General features: G+C 59.1%; 3 protein-coding genes and 1 pseudogene across 33 annotated transcripts in view; 2 read left to right on the top strand and 2 right to left on the bottom strand.

The window, feature by feature from the left end:
• The first annotated feature begins 1,671 nt into the window (after nt 1-1,671).
• ENTPD8 (ectonucleoside triphosphate diphosphohydrolase 8) lies at nt 1,672-8,003 on the top strand. 7 transcript variants are annotated; one of them, XM_054500314.2, is made up of 11 exons: nt 1,672-2,227; nt 2,789-2,843; nt 3,157-3,995; nt 4,071-4,188; nt 4,951-5,101; nt 5,232-5,391; nt 5,509-5,739; nt 6,091-6,354; nt 6,539-6,801; nt 7,030-7,164; nt 7,263-7,997. In XM_054500314.2, the coding sequence occupies exons 3-11, from the start codon at nt 3,723-3,725 to the stop codon at nt 7,303-7,305; spliced, it is 1,638 nt and encodes a 545-aa protein (XP_054356289.1). In that variant the 5' UTR covers nt 1,672-2,227; nt 2,789-2,843; nt 3,157-3,722; the 3' UTR covers nt 7,306-7,997. The 7 variants fall into 7 exon arrangements, with proteins under 7 accessions (XP_054356289.1, XP_054356292.1, XP_054356290.1 ...); XM_054500317.2 differs by lacking the exon at nt 2,789-2,843 and having other exon boundaries at nt 3,850-3,995; XM_054500315.2 differs by lacking the exon at nt 2,789-2,843.
• NOXA1 (NADPH oxidase activator 1) lies at nt 7,963-25,301 on the bottom strand. Of its 10 annotated transcripts, none has more exons than XM_054500312.2 (14): nt 25,166-25,301; nt 22,061-22,240; nt 16,421-16,503; nt 14,621-14,729; nt 13,884-14,018; nt 13,517-13,624; nt 11,549-11,608; nt 11,292-11,317; nt 11,051-11,156; nt 9,298-9,343; nt 9,109-9,167; nt 8,509-8,919; nt 8,288-8,402; nt 7,963-8,143 (listed from the first exon to the last, which is right to left on the bottom strand). In XM_054500312.2, exons 3-14 carry the CDS (start codon nt 16,468-16,470, stop codon nt 8,007-8,009), a joined length of 1,362 nt encoding a protein of 453 aa, XP_054356287.1. In that variant the 5' UTR covers nt 16,471-16,503; nt 22,061-22,240; nt 25,166-25,301; the 3' UTR covers nt 7,963-8,006. The 10 variants fall into 10 exon arrangements, with proteins under 10 accessions (XP_054356287.1, XP_054356286.1, XP_063506198.1 ...); XM_054500311.2 differs by lacking the exons at nt 22,061-22,240; nt 25,166-25,301 and adding an exon at nt 19,052-19,385 and having other exon boundaries at nt 8,509-8,623; nt 8,765-8,919; XM_063650128.1 differs by having other exon boundaries at nt 8,509-8,623; nt 8,765-8,919; nt 13,884-16,503.
• Nucleotides 19,525-25,310, top strand: part of EXD3 (exonuclease 3'-5' domain containing 3) — a 119,565-nt gene continuing 113,779 nt past the window's right edge. For 13 of the 16 annotated variants that reach the window (XM_054500300.2, XM_054500299.2, XM_054500293.2 and 10 more), the window contains exon 1: nt 19,532-19,669. The gene's annotated coding sequence lies outside the window, so the exon portion shown is untranslated. Of the gene's footprint in view, nt 19,754-25,310 lie in introns of all 16 variants that reach the window. The other 3 variants (XM_054500304.2, XM_054500282.2, XM_054500283.2) reach the window with 3 other exon arrangements.
• On the bottom strand, nt 21,533-21,615 carry LOC129044827 (small nucleolar RNA U13; annotated as a pseudogene).

Genomic DNA, 25,310 nt, shown 5'->3' with positions numbered 1-25,310 from the left:
ACTTTGGGAGGCCGAGGTGGGTGGATCACGAGGTCAGGAGATCGAGACCATCCTGGCTAACACGGTGAAACCCTGTTCTCTACTAAAAATACAAAAAATTAGCCGGGCGTGGTGGCACATGCCTGTAGTCCCAGCTACTTGGGAGCCTGAGGCAGGAGAATGGCGTGAACCCGGGAGGCAGAGCTTGCAGTGAGCTGAGATCCGGCCACTGCACTCCAGCCTGGGTGACAGAGAGAGACGGAGTCTCTAGCTAGATAGACCTCTAGCTAGCAACACTGATGAGAGACACAGAGGACAAAATTACCAATATGAGGAATGGGAGGGTTATCACTACAGACCCTACTGACATTAAAAGGATAACCAGGAAGTACTATGAATAATTGTATTCACATAAATTTAGCAACTTAGGTGAAATGGACCAATTCTTTGAAAGCCACAAACTACCAAAACTCATTAAATAGACAACTTGAACAATCCTATTAACTATTAAAGAAACTGAGTTTGTACTTTAAAACTTTTCTAAAAAGGAAAGTACTGGCTCAGATGGTTTTACCACCAAATTATACAAAATATTTAAAGAAGAAATTTAATACAAATTATTTAAATCCCTTCCACAAAATAAAACAAGGACAGCTGGCTGGGCGCGGTGGCTCACGCCTGTAATTCCAGCACTTTGGGAGGCCGAGGCTGGTGGATTACAAGGTCAGGAGTTTGAGACCATCCTGGCCAACATGGTGAAACCCTGTCTCTACTGAAAATACAAAAAATTAGCCAGGCATGGTGGCAGGCACCTGTAATCCCAGCTACTCTGGAGGCTGAGGCAGGAGAATCGCTTGAACCTGGGAGGTGGAGGTTGCAGTGAGCCAAGTCTGCGCCATTGCATTCTAGCCTGGGTGACAGAGTGAGACTCCATCTCAAAAAAATAAAAAAAGAAGGACAACTTCCCAGACTCATTTTATAAGCCCAGCATTATCCCCATACAGAAACCAGGACTAAAAAAGAAAACTATGCAACTTTGTTGAACACAACTGCAAAAATCCTCAACAAACACATTTGATTCTTACTACCCATGGCAGCTAGTGGTATAAAGTTGCTGCAAACACTGAATTAAAGAATATGCTAAACTATTGCTCCTAAGGGAAATGCAAAGTTACATTCCTGCAAGCTTCTGGTCACATTTTTGTTAAATGATCAATATATTAATAAAACCTTCTTTTATGTGTATTTTTGTTTAAGGGCACCTTATTTAATATGTATTGTGTCACTAACATTGAACTCATGGCTAACAGCGCTAACTCTTGCACGAATGAAGCTTATCCAATGTGTGTTTTCTCTGTAAAGTGCATCTCAGCCTTCTTGCATTTCTGCACTATGCTAAGAGGCCATTATAAACAGTGAAATCACCAAGAAAAAGCACAAAAATGCACAAACATGACACCAAATACGCTACCTGTAAGGAGAGTCCCTATTCAGACCCCAAGAGGGTTCTTGGATCTCACACAGAAAGGAATTCACCGCCCCCCCATTCCCCCACCCTATTCCCCGCCCCCAACACCCCCAGCCCCACCCAGCCCCGGCCCCGCCCCTCCCCGCCCCTCCCCGCCCCCCCCCCGCCCCCAGCCCTGAGCCGCTTCAGAGGCCGGAACCCCGACGGCGGCGGCCCCGGGACCCACGGCGAGCGGGAAAAGCAGAGTGGCTGCAAGTGGAAAACGACCGGCGCCGCGGGGGCTGCAGGCGCTTCCGCCCCCGCCCTGGGCCTGGACCTTCGGGGTCACCTGACTCCGACCTGCCCGGGCCGGGCGGCGCGGGGGGTAAAGTCCGGGCCGGGGTCAAGAGCGCGGCTGCAGGCCGTGCGGGGCGGGGTCCCGGAGTTCTGCCCCTCGCAGCTCCAGGCCCCTCCTCAGCTTCCCTCTCCTGCCTCCCACCCCCCCGGGGGCGGGGCGACCCTGGGCGCCGAGACCCGCGGGTGGGGGATGCGGGGAGACCCTGGGCGGGGGACCCGAAGGTGGAGTGGGCGGGGCGACCTTGGGCGCTGGCCTCAGCCTGCGGGCCCTGGAGCCAGGTGCACAGCGCATCGCCCGAGGCTGTCACCGCCCCGCCCGTCCCCTCCCACCCCAGCTGTCCTGGACCCAGGGGCAGGGAGAGGCTGGACGCCAGGTGCGCGGACACAGACACGCCTGAGCACAGCTTCCTCCTTGCCGCTCCGGGAAGTGGGCAGCCAGCCCAGGTGAGGGCCCAAGGGGATGTCCTGGGGGGCCTGTCCTGGTCTGGGGGGCTGTCCTGATCTGGGAGTCCGTTCTGTGTGAGGGGGTGTCCTGGTTTGGGGGGGCTGTCCTGGTCTCGGGGACTGTTCTGAGGGGTGTCCTGGTCTGGGGGGCTCTCCTGGTCTGGGGTGGCTCTCCTGGTCTGGGGGGGCTGTCCTGGTCTGGGTGGCTGTCCTGGTCTGGGGGACTGTTCTGTCTGAGGGGGTGTCCTGGTCTGGGGAGCTGTTCTGATCTGGGAGGCTGTTCTGGTCTGGGGGGGTCTTTTGAGTGTGGGAGAGGTTGCTCCATCCTCTTTGCCTACCTGGAGGCTCAGGCCTGGGGGTCTCAGGTGGCTACATCTTCTGGGTGTGGAGTCCCTATGTTCCTGGCCCCTGTCACCTGTTTGTCCCTATGAGGTGGCCTGTGCCTGGGTGCTGGTTGGGGACACAGGCTGGGCCCTGTCTGGGCTGGACTGGCCTCCTGTCCTCTCTGAGCCTCTGTCATCTATCCTCCTTAAAATGGGGTTATATCCCCCCAACATACAGAATTGCGTGAGGACTCCACAGCGTGTCCCACTTTCCACGTGCCCAGGAGCCCCAGGTCAGGACCAGGGCAGCACCCGCGCCTGCCACTCAGTGTGGGTGCAACGTTTCCCGGGGGAACACGACAGGACACAGTCACATGGGGTTCAGGTGCCGGGACCTTGGCAGGCAGTTTCTGGCTTTGACCACTCCTTTGGGCAGTGGTACCCGTGTGAAGTGGGGCTGTATGGGGCACAGGGTCAGCCTGGGGTAGTTTGAGAGCTGAGACCCTTGCGGGGCGTTTGGGCAGAGGAGGAGGTGGACACCTTGGCCAGAGGGCTAGAGAAGCCCAGGCCCCTCAGATGGCATTCCTGGGTCCACCTCCCGTCCAGGGGCCATCTGGCGCCAGCTAAGAAGGTGCAGAGTCAGATTAGAGAAGTCTTGGGCTGGATTTCCAGAGAAACCGATGTCGTTAAGAAGCCTCACACTCGGCTTCCTAGGATGACTGGCCTCACCTTGGACTCAACCACAGCCCCTCGGCAACAGTCCCCTCAGGGCTCCAGAGAGAAACCCCCACCCTGGGAGAGCCTGGGGTGGGGGCCACAGAGAGGAGGCAGAGCCCTGGGCCCCCAGTGCAGGCTGGAGCTGTGGCTGCTCTTGGGGAGGGTGGCACGGGAGAGGCAGGACCGAGGGGTGGGGACACAGGGTGGCCCCATCACATGGTGGGGGCAGCTCCGCGAGTCCCATCCAAGGGAGTCCGAGGGGGGCTACTTGGGTCCTGCTGGGGCTGTGTCCCCAGACGAGGCCCCTGCTGCCCCCCGCCCCCCTCCCACAGAGCCCTCTGATGCCTGTGGCACCCCTGGCAGGCGTGGTTCCTGGGGAGTGGTCCTTGGCCACAGGAGCCGTCTGAGCCCCGGGGATGCCTCTAAGGCCACGGGAGGCCGTCTGAGCCCCGGGGATGCCTCTAAGGCGAGTGGCTGTCCAGGGGTGCATCTCCAGGGAGATGGGAAGCGAAGCCTCTGCCTCTGGAGGGTGGGATGGGGACACCAAGTGCAGCCTGGGTGCCCACAGCTGTCCCCCCGCAGGAACCAGTACCACCTGCACCATGGGGCTGTCCCGGAAGGAGCAGGTCTTCTTGGCCCTGTTGGGGGCCTCGGGGGTCTCAGGCCTCACTGCACTCATTCTCCTCCTGGTGGAGGCCACCAGCGTGCTCCTGCCCACAGACATCAAGGTGCGTCCCTGCCGGCAGGGGAGGCCGGGCCGGGTCCACAGGTGTTGCCTCCCACTCATCCCACTGTCTCCCCAGTTTGGGATCGTGTTTGATGCGGGCTCCTCCCACACGTCCCTCTTCCTGTATCAGTGGCCGGCGAACAAGGAGAATGGCACGGGTGTGGTCAGCCAGGCCCTGGCCTGTCAGGTGGAAGGTTAGCGGGCAGTTAATGGGCATGGGTGCTGGGACCTACCCGTTGCTGCCTGGCTGGGATTCCCAGCTGCACGGAAAGGGTTTGGAGAGGTTCAGTGACTTGGCCGAGCTCACCCACCAGGCATGGGTGCTGGGACCTGCCCGTCGCTGCCTGGCTGGGATTCCCAGCTGCATGGAAAGGAAAGGGTTTGGAGAGGTTCAGTGACTTGGCCGAGCTCACACGCCAGGCATGGGTGCTGGGCCGGAGCCTGAGTTCACGCGGTGGCACTCTGGGGACCTCCCTGCCTGATCCTGGTGAGCAGTCAGATTCTCATGGCCTGGCCTGGGTCTGCCCAGCGTCTGCTGCCTCCAGCCCTGACCCCCTCTGGCCCCTGGTGCTCCCCACCCTGGCACCATGTGGTGCTGGCGGCCGAGGCTGGTAGTTACAGGGGTGCCTGCACTCCAGGATCCTGAGGGGAAAACAGGAGGCCCCGAATTTGTTTCCTGGGGGCTCTGGTAACAAATTACCACAAAGTGGGGGCTTAAAACAGTAGCAGCTTATTTCTCAGCATTCTAGAAGTCTGAAAACAAGGTGTGGACAGGGCCACACCCCCTCCAGAGGCTCTGGGTTAGGGTCCTTCCTGCTTCCTCCAGCCTGAGCGCTCCACGCAGCCCTTGGCTGGTGGCCACACCAGGGGTCAGGAGGTGGTCACGTCTTTGGGGGCTGCCTTTCAGCCCAGCCAGCCTGCGGGGTCTGGAGCTCTGTCCCCGGGGACTGTTCCAGGGCCTGGAATCTCCTCCTACACTTCTAATCCTGCGCAGGCTGGTGAGAGCCTGCAGGGCTGCTTGGAGGAGGCTCTGGTGCTGATCCCAGAGGCCCAGCATCGGAAAACACCCACGTTCCTGGGGGCCACGGCTGGCATGAGGTTGCTCAGGTGAGGCAGGCATGGCCTTAGCACCCACGGGGAGTGGCTGCAGAAGCCATGGTCTCAGCCAGCGTGGCAGGCAGGGTGGGGCCGGGCCCAGGCTTCCAGCCAGCTCCAGCCCCTGGTCCTCTGTGCCCAGCCAGAAGAACAGCTCTCAGGCCAGGGACATCTTTGCAGCAATCACCCAGGTCCTGGGCCGGTCTCCCGTGGACTTTTGGGGTGCTGAGCTCCTGGCCGGGCAGGACGAAGGTGCCTTTGGTTGGATCACTGTCAACTACGGCTTGGGGACGCTGGTCAAGGTGCCACAGGCAGCCTGAGGGCGGGGGCTGGTCTGCGAGGGGCTGGTGTCTGGGGCTGGCTGACTGGGGCGGGGTCCGGGTGGCTGCTCCCAGCTGAGTGGCCCCTTCTGTGCCCAGTACTCCTTCACTGGAGAATGGATCCAGCCTCCGGAGGAGACGCTGGTGGGCGCCCTGGACATGGGGGGGGCCTCCACCCAGATCACGTTCGTGCCTGGGGGCCCCATCTTGGACAAGAGCACCCAGGCCGATTTTCGCCTCTACGGCTCCGACTACAGCGTCTACACTCACAGCTACCTCTGCTTTGGACGGGACCAGATGCTGAGCAGGCTCCTTGTGGGGCTGGTGCAGGTTAGCTGGCCCTGGGGAGGGTGCACGGGGCTGTGGGAACAGGGCTATGGGCACGGGGCTGGTGTGGGTCATCCGGCCCCAGGGAGGGCACACGGGGTATGGGTGTAGGGCTGGCGTGGGTCATCCGGCCCCGGGGAGGGTGCACAGGCTATGGATGTAGGGCTGGTGTGGGTCATCCGGCCCCGGGGAAGGTGCAGGGGGCTATGGGCGCGGGGCTGGCGTGGGCCATCCGGCCCCGGGGAGGGTGCACAGGGCTATGGGCTTGGGGCTGGTGTGGGTCATCCGGCCCCGGGGAGGGTGCACAGGGCTGCAGGTGTGGGGCTGGTGCTCAGGCCTCCCTGCCCTCTGCAGAGCCGCCCGGCTGCCCTGCTCCGTCACCCGTGCTACCTCAGCGGCTACCAGACCACACTGGCCCTGGCCCCGCTGTATGAGTCACCCTGTGTCCACACCACACCCCCGCTGAGCCTCCCCCAGAACCTCACAGTTGAAGGGACAGGCAACCCTGGGGCCTGCGTCTCAGCCATCCGGGAACTTTTCAACTTCTCCAGCTGCCAGGGCCAGGAGGACTGTGCCTTCAACGGGGTCTACCAGCCCCCGCTGCAGGGCCAGTTCTATGTGAGCACCCACACTGCCCCCACCAGGGGTCCAGGCTTCCTTGTGGGGCCTCAGGTGCCTGTCTGACTCCAGCAGGCCCAGGAGGGGCCTTGGGGGCTCTTGGGAGCTCTGGGAGCCCGGGTGGGGTGGGGATCTGACCCAGCGTGGCCACAGCTAAGGCACAGCCGCCTCCCCTCTCACTCAGGCCTTCTCCAACTTCTACTACACCTTCCACTTCCTGAATCTCACCTCCGGGCAGCCCCTGAGCACGGTCAACGCCACCATCTGGGAGTTTTGCCAGAGGCCCTGGAAACTGGTGGGTGGGCCCTGGGCTCCCTGGCTGCAGCGAGGGTCCCTGAGGGTGCAGGGCTGCCCCGGGCAGGATGCTGGAGCCTCATTCTGGGCAGCGCGGCCAGCAGGGCCAGGGGAGGCAAGAGCGGAGGACAGCTCCAGGCCGTGCCACTCCAGGTAGGAGGCTGTGGCCACGGCTGCAGCTGGGCCCAGCCTCTGGCCCGCCAAGAGGGGACCGCAGCCCACACCACGTAACTGGTCAGTGGGGCCAGGGAGGGGATCTCTACCACTGGCCAGCACCCTCTTGTTGCCTGTGTGCTCAGGTTGGCCAGGGCAGATGGGGCGGTCCCCGCATGACTGGGGATCAGGGGCCTTCACCTGGCCTCTTGGCCTCCTGGGCCCCAGGTGGAAGCCAGCTACCCTGGGCAGGACCGCTGGCTGCGGGACTACTGTGCCTCAGGCCTGTACATCCTCACCCTCCTGCATGAGGGCTACGGGTTCAGCGAGGAGACCTGGCCCAGCCTCGAGTTCCGAAAGCAGGTGACTGCCTCCCCTGGGCGTGGGCAGGGCGTGGGCGCGGGCAGGTCATGGTCCTGGGGTAGCTGCCCCGCAGCCCTGAGCAGCCGTGTGTCCCGCAGGCGGGCGGTGTGGACATTGGCTGGACACTGGGCTACATGCTGAACCTGACCGGGATGATCCCGGCCGACGCGCCGGCTCAGCGGTGGGCAGCGAGCGACGGCATCTGGGTGGCCAAAGTGGTGTTCATGGTGCTGGCCCTGGTGGTGGTGGTGGGGGCTGCCTCGGTCCAGCTCTTCTGGTTGCAGGACTAGTGGGAAGGCGGAGGTGGCCCCCACAGAGCCCACAGGCGGCTGTGTCCCGGACGCCGGAGGCTTCCTGAGCCCTGAGCGCCGTGGGGCCTTGCTCTGTGGCTCTGCCCACGGTCAGGTGACAGCCACCTCCAGGGCACCGTCAGGGTGATGCTGGCCACAGAGGCTGCACGGCCTCCCCTCCCGGCGTCCCTGCCCGCCCCCCGCCTTCCGCAACTGGGCTTCCAGGGCCGTAGGTGCCTTTCCGCACGCAGGCCGCCAGGACTCGTGGTGTCTCCAGGCTGTGTGACTGCAGGGCCACATGCTGCCTGCAAACAGAGCAAGACCACGGAGGCACAGGGGTCCTGCTCCTGACGGGGCCTCAGGAGGGGCGGAGAGGGGCGGAGGGGAGGGAGCTGCCCCGCCTGGACCCCCGCTCTCCCTGTTGTTGTCTGCGCGGATAGATGGAGTCCAGGCCTGGGGGCTTCTGCTGGGCCAGCCCGGCTTCCCACACCCACTTGGAGGGTTAGACTGCAGTGGGGGTTGTTTTTATTAAAGCTCGTGGACACAGCATTGCTAGGGCTGATCTCCCTGCTGGGATCGGGGCAGGCGGCCGGGGGCTCCTGACATCCGAGGGCTGGCGGGGACCACGAAGCACTTGGGGAAGATGCCGATGCGGCCGTCACAGTGGCCCTCCAGCCACGCCTGGTCCACTGCAAGGGGAACGTTGGGCTGTGCAGGGCGTTACCCAGGCGTGGCCTCTGGGTGCCATGTCTGCTCACGGCACAGGCCAAGCCCTGAGCCCCCCACACCCCGGGCACTGCGGTGCTGCCTGGGAAGGGCCATGCCCACCCTACCTTCACACAGGACGTCCACCGTGTCCCCCTGTCGGAAGCCCAGGTCCTCTGGCCCCTGGGCAGAGTAGCCATGTTGGGCCACCACCTGGTAGAGGACCGGCCGGCCCCCGGCTCCCTGAGGCAGGAAAGTGGGCTGCAGGTCGGGCCGGGCACTGGGAGGAGGGGGCTCCACCGCCCCTCAGGGGGCCCCTGCCCCTGCCCCTGCACCGCCCTCGGCTCACCCTGCACTGCAGCTGCAGCCCCCTGGGGCAGGCAGCTGTGTCCAGCCAGGCCCTCTGCAGCGACTCCTCCTTGGGGATGGGGACCCAGTGCCCTTCCTCACCTGGGGCTTGGTAACTGCAAAGAGATTCCTCAGAGGGGGCCTCCTGGGTAGGGTCTGCAGGGAGGGCGGTGACCTCTGCCACCCCCCTTCCAGCAGCTGCCTCAGTTGGGGGGGTGCCCAGCTCCACTGCAGCCACCAGGGGCTTCCTGGCCCACCTGAGTTGCCCAAGCTGGGCCTGGTGAGGGAGGGCTTGGCCCAGCAGTGCCCGCAGGCTGGACAGGTCGGCTCCTCTTCGTGCCCTCAGGGCCATGGTGAAGGCGCACTGCACGGTGACGGTCACCAGGGGCTCGGAGCCCCCCGCACATGCTCCCTGGGGCCAGGCAGGAGCGGGAGGGATGGCCGCTGAGGCTCAGGGCCTGGTCACGGCCGTCTTCAGCCCGAGAGGTGTGGGCAGAGACTGGGCAGGTGAGGGGGGCTTGCAAGCCTTGATTCTGAGGGATGGGGCTTGGCCTCGGCCTCCCTCAGGTGACTGACAGGTGAAGAGTCTGGAACCTCTTACCCCAGCACCCGCAGGGTCCTCACAGTGGACGGGGCCAGGCCCCCACATCGCCGGCAGCCCTGTAAGACAGAGCAAGAGTGACACGGCCACTCCCACTAAAATGGGCCCTGTGGGTAGAGGGCAGCCGGCACCCACACACCAGCAGCTTCCTCCTTCACCCAGGGACCCCACCGCTGAGGACCCCCATACCTGGGGAGAGAGGAGCCTGTTTGCCAACTTGCTCCACCTGGGGCCTCTGCAAGAGAAGCACAGGCTGGGTGGGCTGGGGTGGTCAGGTGCTGGAGGCCAGTACTGTCCTTGCAGAGCCCACAGCAAGGGTGTGGCCTGTGTGCCCGGCCAGCGCCCAGCAGGCGGCCTGTGGGCGTTGAATTCAGGGCACTGGCCACAAGTCGGCTGCCTTAGGATGGGGCTGGGTCCCTGCAGACCTAGAGGCTGCCTGTCACCAGGAAGGAGCACCCCGTCCCCCCAGGCCCACCGAGGTGGCAGCTCCAGGTGGGTGGGCTCCCCAGTGACCCCAGGAAGCTGAGGACCCAGTCCCTGGCCCCCAGCCTCTGTGTGGGCTCGACGTTAACCGTGTGCCCTGAGTTGGGCACTGAGCAGGGGACGAGTTCACCGCCTGCAAGTCACAAAGTCACAGCCCAGCGCTTGCTAGACCCTGAGGGTCAGGCGTTGTTGTTGTTGTTGTTGTTTGAGATGGAGTCTCGCTCTGTCGCCCAGGCTGGAGTACAGTGACGCCACCTCGGCTCACTACAAGCTCCGCCTCTTGGGTTCACGCCATTCTCCTGGCTCAGCCTCTTGAGTAGCTGGGACTACAGGCGCCCGCCGCCACGCCCAGCTAATTTTTTGTATTTTTAGTAGAGACAGGGTTTCACCATGTTGGCCAGGATGGTCTCGATCTCCTGACCTTGTGATCCACCTGCCTCGGCCTCCCGAAGTGCTGGGATTACAGGCGTGAGCCACTGCGCCTGGCTTTTTTTTTTTTTTTTTTTTTTTTTTTAGACAGGGTCTCGCTCTCTTGCCCAGGCCGGAGTGGAGTGGCGCTGTCATGGCTCACTGCAGCCTCCACCTCCCAGGCTCAAGCAATCCTCCCACCTCAGCCTCCCACGGTGCTGGGACTACAGACATGAGCCACTGTGCCCGGCCTCGATTGTAACTTATTATTAGATTTATCAGATGGTTGAAGTTGCCTTAAGTTAGGAAGGACGAGGGCTTAAAGGCCCATTGTGGGAACTGGGCAAATAGTTCCAAACCCTGAGGGAATTAGTGGAGCACAGCTTGGAGGGCGCCCTTGTGCCCGGGATGCCATGGTTAAACTGGGAGTGGGCATCCGTAGAGAGAGTGCCGGGCCTGCTTCCTGCTCGCATCCTCAGATGCGCCCAGCGTGAAACGCAGGTCCCTCCTCTGTGCCTCCCGGATCCTGCAGCAGAGCCTCTGCCCACGGCTGCCACCCTGGGAGCAGCTGGGGTTCCTGCCTTCCTCCGCCTCTCCCCAGGTGCCACAGGTGTCTGGGAGGACAGGGGGGATGGGGTTGCTGCTGGGCCCCCATGGGGAGGGCGGGAGCCTTGGGGCCCCTCCAGAGCTGTCCTGCCTGCTGCCTGTCCCCAGCTGGGTCACTCCTGGTCACTTGCAGCTCAGTGGGAGGGGAGGGGCCGTGGCCAAGCTGAGGTGGTCCTGGGGGCTGAGGGCCTGCAGGGCTACCTGGATGTCTCCACTGGACACCACCTCTCTCCTGTCCTGATGGCCGATTGCCCACTCGCCTCGGGTACAGCCAGGCACCCTCCCATCTGGCTGGGCTGGGCCAGGACCACGGGTGAGCCCGGCCCCGTCTACCCCACAGTGAGCTGCTCCCTCCACCCTCATGTTGGTCCCACTGTGGTCCCCGGTCCGTGGAGGCAGCAGAAGCGCCGACCCCCAGCAGGGGAAGAGGCCCAGGCTCACGCACCTGCTCCTGGTAGGCGGTCGACGTGCAGCGGTCAGCACCGACCTCTGTCTCTGCATTGAGGGGGCCCTGGTCGGTGCCAGTTCTTGGGGAGTCCATGATTAGGGACCTAGGGAGAGGAGGGAGGCTCTCAGGCCCTGCCCATCTGAGTGCCCTCCTGTGCCCCGCCCACGTGGCCCCATGTGGAGGGCCTCTGCCGAGCAGGAAAGGGACACGCTCGCAGGGCCTAGCCGGCCCCTCCTACCTGGCATCATGGTTCGCTCCTGGTCCCTGTGGACACAAAGCAACAACCTCGCTCTGGTTAAGGGTCGGGGGCCACCCTCCCTCCTCCCGAACCTTGAAGAGTGGTTTCCCCAGGTCTCACACAGGGATGGGACGGCCACCCCACACCTCCCATCAGAGGAACTTTGCGGCCCCAGGAGGGCTCAGAGCTTGTGCAGCATTTTCTTTCCCAGAAAGCTGGTTGAGGCCAGGCAGGGGTCTGAGGGGCCGCAAACCCACCTGTGGCTGCTGAGGGCGCACGCCCCAGCCCTGGTCATCGGGGATGGCAGAGGCCACCACCTGGCGGGGACAGTGGGGGCGCTGGGTCAGGGATCAGCGGCCCAGCGGGGTCTGCTCCCTGCAGCCTGCCCAACCGCGCCCCGCAGCTCTAAGTCCCCAGGGGCTGGATGATAGCTGCCCATGCCCGGCCCCCGTCTGCCAGACCACCATGGAGGGAAATGTCTGATGGAGAAAAACATCTGCTGCAATGTTAACTTATTTTTAGCACAACTTTAAAAACATTTTTGTTTCTTATAAACAGCACTCTACTGTGATATGCGGACTCTAAGTTAATGCATTAACAGCTCAGAGCCCGGCTTCGCCCACCCCTAGGCCTCCCCCGCTGGGCAGCTGCACTGGATGACACAGGGGTCGGCCTGGGCACAGCGCATATGACTGAGGGGGCATGGCCAGTCAATGGGGTGTGGCCAGCCAGGCGCGCGGCCAGGCAAGGGTGACCCACTCTTTGCCCACCAGGAGTTCTTCTTCTCCACCATGTTTTGCTCCCTGACTTTGGGGGTGAGCAGCTCCCCATTCCTGTGACTTTAGGGGTGCTGCCTGGCTCTGACCCAAGTGTGGTCGTGACGTGGCCCAGACTGTCGGACTGCAGCCCCTGCCCCCGTGAGACCTCACTATCTGTGGCAGGGACACATGGAGACCCCCCCGGGACCTCGCTATCTGTGGCAGGGACATAGGGACCCCCCCACAGGGACCTCGCTATCTGTGGCAGGGACACAGGGAGACCCCCCCGGGACCTCACTATCTGTGGCAGGGACACATGGAGGGGACCTCGCTATCTGTGGCAGGGACATAGGGACCCCCCCACAGGGACCTCGCTATCTGTGGCAGGGACATAGGGACCCCCCCACAGGGACCTCGCTATCTGTGGCAGGGACACATGGAGGGGACCTCGCTATCTGTGGCAGGGACATAGGGACCCACCCCAGGGACCTCGCTATCTGTGGCAGGGACACAGGGAGACCCCCCCGGGACCTCACTGTGGCAGGGACACAGGGAGACCCCCCCCCCGGGACCTCGCCATCTGTGGCAGGGACACAGGCAACCCCACGGGACCTCGCTATCTGTGGCAGGGACACATGAAGACCCCCCCAGGACCTCGCTATCTGTGGCAGGGACACATGGAGACCCCCCCGGGACCTCGCTATCTGTGGCAGGGACACAGGGACCCCCCCAGGGACCTCGCTATCTGTGGCAGGGACACAGGGAGACCCCCCCCGGGACCTCGCTATCTGTGGCAGGGACACAGGCACCCCCCCGGGACCTCGCTATCTGTGGCAGGGACATAGGGAGACCCCCCCCAGGACCTCGCTATCTGTGGCAGGGACACAGGGACCCCCCGGAACCTCGCTATCTGTGGCAGGGACACAGGGACCCCCCGGGACCTCGCTATCTGTGGCAGGGACACAGGGACCCCCCGGGACCTCGCTGTCTGTGGCAGGGACACAGGCACCCCACGGGACCTCGCTGTCTGTGGCAGGGACACAGGGACCCCCCGGGACCTCGCTGTCTGTGGCAGGGACACAGGCACCCCCCCGGGACCTTGCTGTCTGTGGCAGGGACACAAAGGCACAAAAGGATGCAGAGAGACACGGGGACTCTGGGAGGGGGCAAGGCAGTGGCTGTGGCCACGGCCCGGTCTGGGGGCAGGGTGGCACCTACAGGGTCCTTGTGGGAAGAGCTGGAGCCCCCTCCAATGCAGCCGGCTCTAGTGGGCTCTGCCTCCAAGGTCACAGCCCCATTTGGGGCACCGCCCCCCTGCCGTGGGCGCCAGTTTGAGGATGGCTGTGGGCCATTCTCTACCCTCCTGGCCTTCAGGGTGGCCTGGACTGCACACCCCCCATCCCTGGGAACACAGTTCGAGGGCTCAGCACCAGCCGCAATGCCCCGGGACACCGCCCCCACCTTTACCTTGGCCTTGCCCAGGAAATCCACGGGCTCCAGGTGCTTCAGGTGCCACCGGTGGGGCCGGAAGACCTCGCCCCTGGGGACCTGCCGTGGCGGCAGTGAGCCCCGTCTCTGGAGGGGGTGGGTATCCAGCAGATGCAGACGGGGTGACCAACCAGGCCTGCAGCTGCAGAGCCCCTGTGCCTTGGAGCAGAAGGGGCCGCTCGGGCCCCCCACCCCCTTCCCGCAGGCCACAGGAAGCCCCCGCCTGGCACCCGAAACTGGGCACTAGGGCCATCTCCCTCCAGAAGCTTCTTCATCTCATGAAATTGGTCTTGAGGGGCTGTGGTAGGCACCGGCCCAAAACCATGACCGGGCTGGCACTCCTCACCTGCACTTGGTCCAGGGCTGAGTCCAGGCCATTCAGGGACCCCTCCGGCCACTTGGACATGGCCTCCCTTAGGCTGCCGGCCGCCTCTGTCCAGAGCCCCAGCTGGCACTGTGCCGACGCCACATTGTATAGCACCTGGGAGTGGGGCCAAGGTGATGGCAGGAGCCTGATGCCCCACCCAGGCCCTCCCCCAGTCCCCCCACCCAGCTCCTCTCCCAATCCCCCCACCCAGCCCCTCCCCTGCACCGCTCTGTGTCCTGGGCTGGCAGGCCCCCACCTGGCTCCAGACCCACACCAGTTGGCTTTCCCTTCCATCTTTTCGTCCTAAGACAATGCTGTTCCCAGAAGGCTTCAGGGTGGTGCATTTCCGGGGTCTGGTGGGGGGACCCTCTCAGCACCCCTCTCTCGGTGCCAACACGTTCCAGGCAGCCAGGAAAGGGCTGGGGGCACAGTGGAGGGTGGGCACGACCCCCTGCCTGCTCCCTGCCCACCAGCAGCCTTTCGCCTCTGCCCTCCTCCTGGGTGGAGCCACCCCCAGTGGCCTGAAATGGCACAAAATGGTCCCTCCACCTCTACTGCCACCAGAACCTCCTGCGGGTCAAGGAGTGGCCAGGGGATTCCATGGCACCAAGAGCTTCGGCCAGAGGTGCTCCCAGTCCACAGGGCCCTGCTGTGACGGTGCTGCCGCCTGTGGACGCCCCACAGCCAGCAGCACAGTGAGCCCTGCCCGGCCTCACCTCCCACGCTTGCAGCTTGAACCGCAGGCCCAGCTGTGTGTAGTCAATGGCAGCGTGGCCCCTCAGCTGCTCCAGGGCCAGCCAGAAGTCAGACAGAGCCTCCTGGAACCTGTGGGCAGCCGGGGTCCCCTCAGCAGCACAGGGTGGAGACGGGGCTGGGGTTAGGCAGCTTTCACACCATCCCCGCTCCAGCCGCCCCCAACACCTGGTTCCAAGGAGACCTGAGGGAGGGCAGTGCGGTGCCTAGGTCTCCATACTCAGGTCTGGTGGGCCAGGGTTCCATGCACATGTGTGTGGGGGTCACTGTGTGCTGGGGCTCCAGCATTTTCCCAGCTCAGACTCAGCTTCCTGGGCCCCTGCCCACCCCCAGGCCTCACTTCTGAACTGTGCAGAGAGCCCTGGTTATTTCCCTCCTGCTTCTCAGGCCCCCCACCCCATGGGGGCTCCCCCTCCAAACTCTGAGCCTCCTTCCAAGCCTTGCTGGGAGCTCCCCAGCGCCTGCCAGAGAGGCTTCTCCTCCAGGCCGGCTTCCCGTGCCGATCTGAAGGAGAGGCTGCCCCAGAGGGGTCTGGATCGTAATCCAGAAAGGGACAGTCCCACAGCCATAATCCCGAATGCTGGGACTCCTCAGTAAAGGAAGAAATGGCTTTTTCGTTCATCTGCCTTTCTGAAAGGTAAAACGTCTCGAGATCCTGGCTCTCTGGGCGACTGCGTATGTGGTGGTCCCTGAAGCCTTTGATGGATCTTGTTAGAAGATGGGTTGTTCATCTTGGTGCTTTGATGACCAGTTATAAAGCCAGGTGCACACAATCACCAGCCAGAGTCTACGCACCTACGTCTTCCCCCTTCTGACCTAGCTCCTCATGAGCACTGTTCATCTGCTCATAGTTCTCACACCCGTGAGCCTGTCGCTAGCGTGCATGAATTTGTGCTTGAAAAAATATGGATGTTATTTTTGTCTATTTTATCGGCCAATGAAGGGTTCTGTTGTGTTTTTGTTTCTCAAATAAATCCCTTTAAAACATGTAAATAGGCTGGGCGAGGTGGCTCATTCCTGTAATCCCAGCACTTTGGGAGGCCGAGGCGGGTGGATCACCTGAGGTCAGGAGTTCGAGACCAGCCTGGCCAACATGGTGAAGCCCAGTCTCTACTAAAAATAAGAAAATTAGCCAGGCGTGGTGGCGGGCGCCTGTAATCCCAGCTACCTGAGAGGCTGAGGCAGGAGAATCGCTTGAACCCAGGAGGCAGAGGTTGCAGTGAGCCGAGATCACACGATTGCACTCCAGCCTGGATGACAGAGCAAGGCTCCTTCTCAAAACAATTTTTAAAAAGTAAATAAATATGTTTTACAGAACTTTATGTTTTCTAAAATTATATTTTTTGGGATTTTAGATTTCAGGGGTTTTGATATTGCAGGACTGCAAGGCTCTTGGGACTGTGATCCACTTCCCCACAGAGCCTGCCCTCCTGGGATGGCGCCTATGAGCGTCTAGCAGAGAGGCCGAGGCACGGCCTGGTCTGCAGTCCCCATGGTCTCCCTTCCCTCATTCCTCCTTTAGGAAGGGACATGCTGCAGAGAGCCCAGGTAAGCAGTGAGGACCTGACCACCTGTGTCCAAGGGTGGCGCTCAGCAGAGGCGAGGGCCTCAGTCTCAGCCCAGGTTTCCCTGGAGCCAGGAACCATGGAGGAGGGGCTGGGCAAGAGGAGGGAGCGGGTGGAGAGGGAGAAGGAGATGCAGGAGTGGACTCTGCAGGGAAACAAAGGGCTGTCAGAGAAGGAACAAGGCAGCCCTGTACTCACCTTGCCAGCTGGAAGTTGGCCACTCCTCGCTGGAAGAAGCCAACCGCCATGCAGGTGTCCTTGGTCACGGCTTGGTCGAATGCCTGGGGACAAAAATGCCCACGGGATGCCAAGGTCTGTAACCTGGTCACGCAGCATCCCAGATACAGAGTGATGGGTGACAGGGCCACAAAATTCCATCAGCCCCTGGGGACCCCCCACAGCCCCTCCTGCTCCTGTCCAGGGACCTTCGGAGCCCCTGCCTGGGCAGGGCTGTCGCCACTCAGGCTGCCGCAGCCCACCCAACCCCAACCCATCCAGGGCGCAGAGCCCACTGAGGTGCTGCTAAAACCGATTTGTTTACCATGAGCACAAGGACAGAGGCCAGAAAAAAGTGTTCCGGTATGTTAATAATAGTTACCTCTGGGGAGTGGGGTTATGCAAGATTTTTGTCTTTTAAAAATCCTTTTTTTTTTTTTTTTGAGACGGGGTCTCGCTCTGTCACCCAGGCTGGAGTGCAGTGGCTTCATCTTGGTTCACTGCTGCCTCCGCCTCTGGGTTCAAGAGATTCTCGAACTCCTGACCTCAGGCGACCTTGGCTGTCACATACTGGAGATGAGATAACACAGCCCAGATCCCAGAGTCACCAGCTAAAGAACTGCATTACAGGCCGGGCATGTCAGCTCACGCCTGTAATCCTAGCATGTTGGGAAGCCGAGGCGGGTGGATCACCTGAGGTCAGGAGTTTGAGACCAGCCTGGTCAACATGGTGAAACCCCGTCTCTACTAAAAATACAAAAATTAGCCGGGCATGGCAGCACACGCCTGTAGTCCCAGCTACTCGGGAAGCTGAGGCAGGAGAATCGCTTGAACCCAGGAGGTAGAGGTTGCAGTGAGCTGAGATCGCACCACTGCACTCCAGCCTGCAAGACAGAGCGAGATTCCGTCTCAAAAAACAAATAAAATAAAAATCCTTTTTTGATAGTTCATGCAAAATGACACACTAGAAATCTATTAGAATCAGAAAGAACAACACACGTCTTCATGTGTTTATCTGTGTGTAAAGCACAGCTCTTCCTTAAACCAGACTCAGAAAGGACACACAACATTCTGAACAGGGACCGTGGCCATCAGTTAAATGTGTGTGACAGGAAGGGTGCTACGGTCTCTCTTTCACAAATCTGGCTGAGTGGGGGGCTTGTCGTTGAACCGAGTTCACACAGGTGTGAAGTGTGGCGGCTGAGCACAGGCACGCAGCCCTGATGTGGGGAGGCTGCTCAGGGCCGGCAGAACCCACCTGTCTGCCCCAAACGTCACGCAAGGCTCCTACCAAGAGACAGCAGTTCCAGCGACACCCTCTGTACCCTGGCCTGCCCCTCACATGATTGGCTCTATGAATCATAGCTGTTCCGTCTGCTTTCTTAAGTTCCCATATCCCTAACATGCATATGCTGTGGGTTAGTCGTATTGACTTTCACTGTGTCCCCTCTCTGTAGTGAAACCAGGCACACAAGCACGAGGTGACTGGGTTAGCCCCAGACATAGGATTTGTTGCAAACCACCTGGTGTCTAATGATTACATTCCCTTTCTTGGATAACATTTTAAAATGAAATCATTGTGGGCCAGACAAGGTGGCTCATGTGTGTAATCCCACCACTATAGGTGGCTGAGGAGGGTGGATCACCTAAGGTCAGGAGTTCAAGACCAGCCTGACCAACATGGTGAAACCCGTTTCTACTAAAAATACTAAATTAGCCAGGCGTGGTAGTGGGCGCCTGTACTCCCAGCTACTAGGGAGGCTGAGGCAGGAGAATTGCTTGAACCCGGGAGGCAGAGGTTGCAGTGAGCCGAGATCGTGCCACCGCACTCGAGTCAGCCTAGGTGACTGAATGAGACTCCATCTTTGAAACAAACAAAAAAATGAAATAATTATGGAGGTGATTGTAAATTTGTACGCAGCTTTAAGACACAAGAGAGGGGGGTCTCATGCGCTTTGCCCAGTCTCCTCCAAGGGGGATATTTTGCGAGTCAGGGGCGTGGAGACCCTCCCACGGCTCGCAGTTCCCTCTCCTTTTCATCGCTGCCGTCACCGAGCCTCAATAACCGTGGGCACCTGCCTGCTTCTGCAGGGTGCTTGGGACTGAGCGGAGGTGGGCAGCGCTGGCGTTTGGGATGCGCAGGAACAGGTGGCCCCGGAACGCGAGCGGGCACGGGAAGGGCATCAGGCTCCGTGCAGGGCCTCGGCCGCTGCACCCTGGCACCCTGGACTCCTGGCTGTTTCGGGGAGTGGGCTGGGGGACGGCTGAGGGCTCAGAGGGGGAGACTGACCCGGTCTCCCGGCCATGACCACAGGCGCAACGCTTTCCCCTTAGGGCAGGGCGGCCCCTCGGGCCTGACCCAGCCCAGCAGCTTCCCGCTTCCCGGTGTGAGTCACCCTCGGGCCCTGGCCTCTCCCGGTGACCGCCGCGCCCCCCAGCCCGGCCTCGCTCAGTTCAGGTGCGGCCCCCACTGCTCGGCTCCCACCTGCCGGGGCGTTCGCTGGGTCGGGGGCGGCAGGGCGACCCCATGACCGTCGGGGAGGGGCGCAGGGCCCTCCCCAGGGGCTCCAGGCGGAGGCGTCGCCCGCACCGGCCTCCCCACGCCCCGCTCACCCGCAGCGCGGCCTCGGCGTCCCCGGCCAGCAGGTGCACGCAGCCCGCGTTGAAGCACAGCCTGGCGGGCGGCGCCGGGACGCCCGAGAAGAGGTGCAAGGCGCGGGCCCAGTCCCCGCGATCCACAGCCTGCGCGCCCAGGTGCCAGGCGCGCACCAGGTCCCCCAGAGAGGCCATGGCGGCCCGTGGCGGCGCTGGAGGAGGGGCCGGGATCCCGCGGAGGGGCTGGGGCCGGGGCCGGGGCCGGGTCCAGGCGGCGGCGCGGGGCTGCGGGGTCGCGGGGTCTCGGAGGCCGGCAGAGGAGCGGGCGCCGAGCGCCAGGTGCAACCCTGCTGCCCCGCGGCGCCCCCTGGCGGCAGACGCCCGCCCCTCCCCGTAAGGCCACGCCCCCGCCCGAAACGGCCACGCCCATTCCAGACCCTCAGGCCTCGCCCACCTCCCATTCGGCCCCCGCCCCGGCCGGACTTCCGCCGGGAGTTTTGTGCGCCAGGCTTCGTAGCCCCGCGCGCGCTGGCCTCGGTGCGCCGGATAAAGCCCTCCGGACCAGCCGCTGCGGTCGGGCCAAGGTTCCGCGCCGGGCGTGGACGGTGTGGGGCGGCCCTGGCCCCGGCCCCGCAGGTGAGCGACCCCGGGCCGCGCGGGCCAGGTGGGCGGCCTGGGCGCCGAGGGCAGAGCGGGGCCCGGCCGGGTGCGCGTCCTGAGGTGAGGGCCGCAGCTGGGAGTGAGCCGGGGGCGGGCCGCCGGCTCTCCCGGGGTGGGGAAACTGAGGCTCCAATGGGGCGGGGAAGGTGCGTTCTCTCGCAGGGCCCCGCTCCGGAGGCCGCCAGGCAGCCGGACGCCGCGGGGAGCTGAGCCGACCCCGGCGACCCCGCCGCCCTGTCCCGCGGGGTCTGCCCTCCTCCGCGCCTTCCGAGCAAGGACATCACGGGACCCGGAGGCCCTTCGCTCCCTCGCCGAGGAGGAGGCGCTCCCGGTGGGACGCGCGCGCCCGCCCTGCCCTCCCCGGGAGAAAGGACGGGCGCCTCCCTGCAGGGGCCCTGGCTTCCTGCCCACCGGCGCTGAGTCCTGTATTAGTTGTCAACCTAAAATAATTAAAAGGGTCAGAATGTGGTGCCCGGTGGGTTTATTCAGGCACAGAGGTCGAGGGCGGCCTGGGTCACCGGGTGCAACGGAGAACAAGACAGAGGCTCAGGTTTTTAAAGAAAACAGAGCCCGTCGGAGAGCAGGTGGTTTCGAACGTTGCCCAGGAGCTCACTGGCTTGTAGAAATGGCATTGGTTCGCGATTGGCCACGGCTTGGTGTCATCAGCGGGAAGTTACTTGGCTCAAGGGGTAGTGAGGGGCTGCGGTTTCATTTGAAATGCTTTCTGGCACTTAACATCAGGCTTTCTGGGCCCGCAGTTTAAAAGGGCTTTGCATTCCTCAGATAAATGATTTTTTCTTTCTCATTTACCCCCCTTTTGATCAAAATCTTTCTTCTTGAAAGTATTGATTATCAAAATCTGAGGGTCAAAGTGTTCCCTCTTGCTGGGAAGGCTCATTCCCACATAGTCCTGTCCCATGCCAAGCAGGGAAAGAGGAGACATTTCAGGGAGGATTTTTTTTTTAAGAACACCACAAACTGAATTGGAATGGCATTACAGGGTGGCAAACATGAGGTCTCAGTGAAGTCATTAATTTATACAACTGCTGTCACCTGTTGAATCATCTCTAGTTTTTAGGAACACCATTAATTTTAATTTTCTCAGAAGTAACACATAGGACTATAACCAATTTGTATGCCAGGATGAAAAAAACAAACCTGTTCCATTAGGGAGACAACTAAAAACATGAAGAAACTAAAATCCATGTTCTTCTTTCTTTTTATTTATTTATTTATAAATGGGGTCTTGCTCTGTCACCCACGCTGGAGTGCAGAGGCACAATTCCCACTCATCGCAGCCTTCAACTCTTGGGCTTAAAGGATCCTCTTGTCTTAGCCTCCCGAGTACCTGGGAATACAGGTGTTTGCCACCAGGACCGGCTAATTTTTAAATTTTTTTGGTAGAGACTAGGTCTTGACACCTTGCCCAGGCTAGTCTCGAACTCCTGAGCCCAAGTGATCCTCTCATCTGGGCCTCCCAAAGTGCTGGGGTTATAGGTGTGAACCTCTGTGCCCAGCCAGGTTCTTCTTTGAGACTTGTAGCCAGAAGATTGTTCAGGATTTAGTCCAGATTGTAGGAAAATAAAAAATACAATGATCAGGGCTAGAATCCAGTAACAGGTATGCTATAGTTTTTCTCTGAAACATAATTTTTCTCTACTTCCCCATTTCTACCAAAGATAAATCTTGGTAAGACCAATTTACTTGTAAAATAAATTTTAGGATTATATTTGGCCTGATTATTTGCCTAAAGTACAACAACAGTGGTGACTGGCCATATAGGCTCCTTTCTAAATTGGCTGGAACTTTGCCATAAGGAATTTCAGACTTTTTTCCCCACATCAGACAGGTAATGTGCTGGCGTCATAACAGCGTTTGAGGGAGACATACCCCACACATCTGCTTATGATCTACAAGAGGGTCAGAATAGACCTTCAAAAGCCACTTGCAGGCTGGGTATGGTGGCTCATGCCTGTAATCCCAGCACTTTGGGAGGAGTTTGAGACCAACCTGGGCAACATAGCAAGATCCCTGTCTCCACAAAAAATTTAAAAATTACCTGGGCATAGTGGTGCTCACCTGTAGTCCCAGCTACTCAGGAGGCTGAGATGGGAGGATCGCTTGAGTCCAGGAGATGGAGGCTGCAGTGAGCTATGATCGTACCATTGCACTCCAGCCTGGGTGACAGAGCGAGACCCTGTCTCTAAAGCAAACAAACACTTCCCATGTCTAGGAAGCCAAGCCAATGGCTCCCCATCACAGTGTATGTATAATACCTGTATGAATTGGGGGATGAATGTCTGTCCTCCAGGTCCCAAACTACCTTGAAGTTCCTGGATCTGTCAGAAAGTGACATTCTTTCCTTACCTCAAGGCCAAGAACCTTGTAAGGGAACTATGTAAACCGGGCACCAGTCCAGTCGTCCCAAGGGGCTTTTTGTTGGCTCTATAAAGCGAACCTCGATTCCTCAAAGCAATCTGGTCATATCCAAAACTACGTCATCCCAGTCCAAGCCTTGGTAGAATAACCAGGGTCTTCAATTGTGTCCTGTTACAAGGAAAACAGATTCTTACTGAACTCATGCAAAGAACTACATTGCCATAAAATAAGAATACTCATGAATCGCTTCCAGATTTTTGAGAAATCAGGTAGAGAAAAAGACAAATGTTTCAGTTTTGCTCACAAAAGTATATGTCACCCAGTTGCTGTAGCTATAAATAGCTCAGAAAGAAAAAGGTTTTTTGACTCTGGAAAACGAAATATAAAAAGTCAGCAAGGTTTCAATAACAACAAAAAATCATAAAAAGCATTTCAGGCCTCTGTCAGTTCAGTTCTATGTAATTTGCTGGGTTTTTTTTTTTTTTTATTTTTTATTTTAGACAGAGTCTCGCTCTGTTGCCCAGGCTGGAGTGCAGTGGCGCGATCTTGGCTCACTCACTGCAAGCTCTGCCTCCCGGGTTCACGCCATTCACCTGTCTCAGCCTCCAGAGTAGCTGGGACTACAGGTGCCTGCCCCCACGCCCGGCTAATTTTTTGTATTTTTTTTTTTTTTTTGAGTTGGAGTCTCGCTCTGTTGCCCAGGCTGGAGTGCAGTGGTGCAATCTCGGCTCACTGCAAGCTCCGCCTCCCGGGTTCACGCCATTCACCTGCCTCAGCCTCCAGAGTAGCTGGGACTACAGGTGCCTGCCCCCACGCCCGGCTAATTTTTTGTATTTTTTTTTTTTTTTTTGAGTTGGAGTCTCGCTCTGTCGCCCAGGCTGGAGTGCAGTGGTGCAATCTCGGCTCACTGCAAGCTCCGCCTCCCGGGTTCACGCCATTCTCCTGCCTCAGCCTCCCCAGTAGCTGGGACTACAGGGGCCCGCCACTGCACCCGGCTAATTTTTTGTACTTTTAGTAGGGACGGGGTTTCACCATGTTAGCCAGGATGATCTCAATCTCCTGACCTCGTGATCCACCCGCCTCACCCTCCCAAAGTGCTGGGATTACAGGCATGAGCCACCACGCCCGGCTGCTTTTTTCTGTATGATGTTGGGTTAGCAATCCTCATGACTGCATCAGCTTTTAAATAAGAGTCCTGGAAGTTTTTATCTGGTCTACTGGTGTGATCTCCTAAGTTATCAGAAGTCTGTATACTTGTCAATGTCCTTTCCATGAATTTCCGTGAAGAAAATGCAAATTTCGGACTGTAGCTTATTTTATTTTATTTATTTATTTATTTTGAGATGGAGTCTCGCTCTGTTGCCCAGGCTGGAGTGCAGTGGCACGATCTTGGCTCACTGCAACCTCCGCCTCCCAGGTTCAAGCGATTCTCCTGTCTCAGCCTCCCAAGTAGCTGGGATTACAAGCATGAGCCACCATGCCCAGCAAATTTTGTATTTTTAGTAGAGACAGGGTTTTACCACGTTGGCCTGGCTGGTTTCAAACTCCTGACCTCAAGTGATCCACCCGCCTCAGCCTCCCAAAGTGTTGGGATTACAGGCATGAGCCACTGTGCCCGACCTTAAACTGCATTTTCAGAAGAATCAAAGTAAAACAGTAATTTTCTGCGGATGACAAAAGACAGAGCAGCCATGGGTGAAGACAGGATTGGCAGGGAATTTGGTTACTTCTGTGGTTAAAACAGTTTAACATATAATCGTAATCATGACTGATAACATATACCAAGATATGTCAGAATTTTTAGGAATCTCATACAATTTTGGAACATATGTTAATACATTTATACAAATATAACTCCAACAGCATCCCACATTTGACGATGCTTCCTGTATGATTTTAACGTACCACATAAGCCTCATACATCTCCCTTAGACTTCTTGGGGTTCCTATTCGTTATATCTAAGTTAGTTCAGGTGAAAAAAACTCTTAATGTTAGGATTTGAAATTTGGTTTTGGGAAGTCAAATATCAGAGGCTTAAAACAATCTCAAAATAGGACCACAGGTCACTGTAAAATAAGCCATTCATTTAATCAAATTGGTAATTCAGAGATTTCCCAAACCAAAAACCTTTACTATGACAGAGAGGAGACTTAGTTTCCCAATCAATCAATCGGCCTACTAAAGACAGCGTGAGGCAAACAGAATGTCTCTCCCTCTTTCCCCTCTTTTTTTTTTCTGTTTACTCAAAAGATAAAAATATTTTACAGTCTCTTATTACTACACGAAATGTTCAAAAGAAAAACAAACTGCTTTTCTTATACATCTCACATACAGAATTGTTTCTCTTATATTTAGTAGTTTCAGTTACATATATTAATTACAGTGTTAACTTAGTGACCCTAATTTTCAGTTAAAAACTTAGCGAGTAATTTTGAACTGTATTTGTAGATGAAAACCATTTCATGTTTTACACAGATACATCTCCTAAATTTTTTTATTAACAGGTGTAAATATATTTAGCTTTCCTATACCAAATAAAAATAAGATACTAAAGTATATAAGCTTAAACTTATGCTTAGTAATTAATGTTTCAGTGTTTTACTTAGAAATGACTCAGAGGTTTGTTTGTTTGTTTTTTGAGACGGAGTCTCGCTCTTGTCGCCCAGGCTGGAGTGCAGTGGCGCAGTCTCGGCTCACTGCAACCTCTGCTTCCCGGGTTCAAGCGATTCTCCTGCCTCAGCCTCCTGAGTTAGCTGGCATTACAGGCGCCCACCGCCATGCCTGGCTAATTTTTGTATTTTTAGTAGAGATGGGGTTTCACCATGTTGGCCAAGCTGGTCTGGAACTCCTGACCTCAGGTGATCCGCCCGCCTCGGTCTCCCAAAGTGCTGGGATTACAGGCGTGAGCCACTGCGCCCGGCCACAAAAGGAGATAAGTAGGAGAAGTGGCATCACCCAGGGCACAGACCTCCTGCCAGCCCCGGGGGTCCTCGGCCTCCCAGTGACCGTGCGTCCCCGAGGCTCACCCGTCCCCTCCGTGGTCCCACCCCAGTCCTTGCAGCTCACCCCCTCCGGCCCCGCCAGCCCCTCACCCACGGGCTCCTCAGATCCTCCGGCTCTGTCCTTTCCTCCCCGCCTGACGGCCCGGCCTCCCCTGCAGGCGCCCTGCGCAGGACCCAGCCCGCGGCACGGCCTGCGCTTGAAGGAGGCGGGAAGGGCCCAGCCGCGGTGGCCGGT

This window comes from Pongo pygmaeus, chromosome 13 (assembly GCF_028885625.2).
Source record: "Pongo pygmaeus isolate AG05252 chromosome 13, NHGRI_mPonPyg2-v2.0_pri, whole genome shotgun sequence".
In the NCBI taxonomy this organism is placed as follows: domain Eukaryota; kingdom Metazoa; phylum Chordata; class Mammalia; order Primates; family Hominidae; genus Pongo; species Pongo pygmaeus.
Note: the sequence above shows the minus strand (reverse complement) of the source record. Positions and strands in the feature narration are given on the sequence as shown.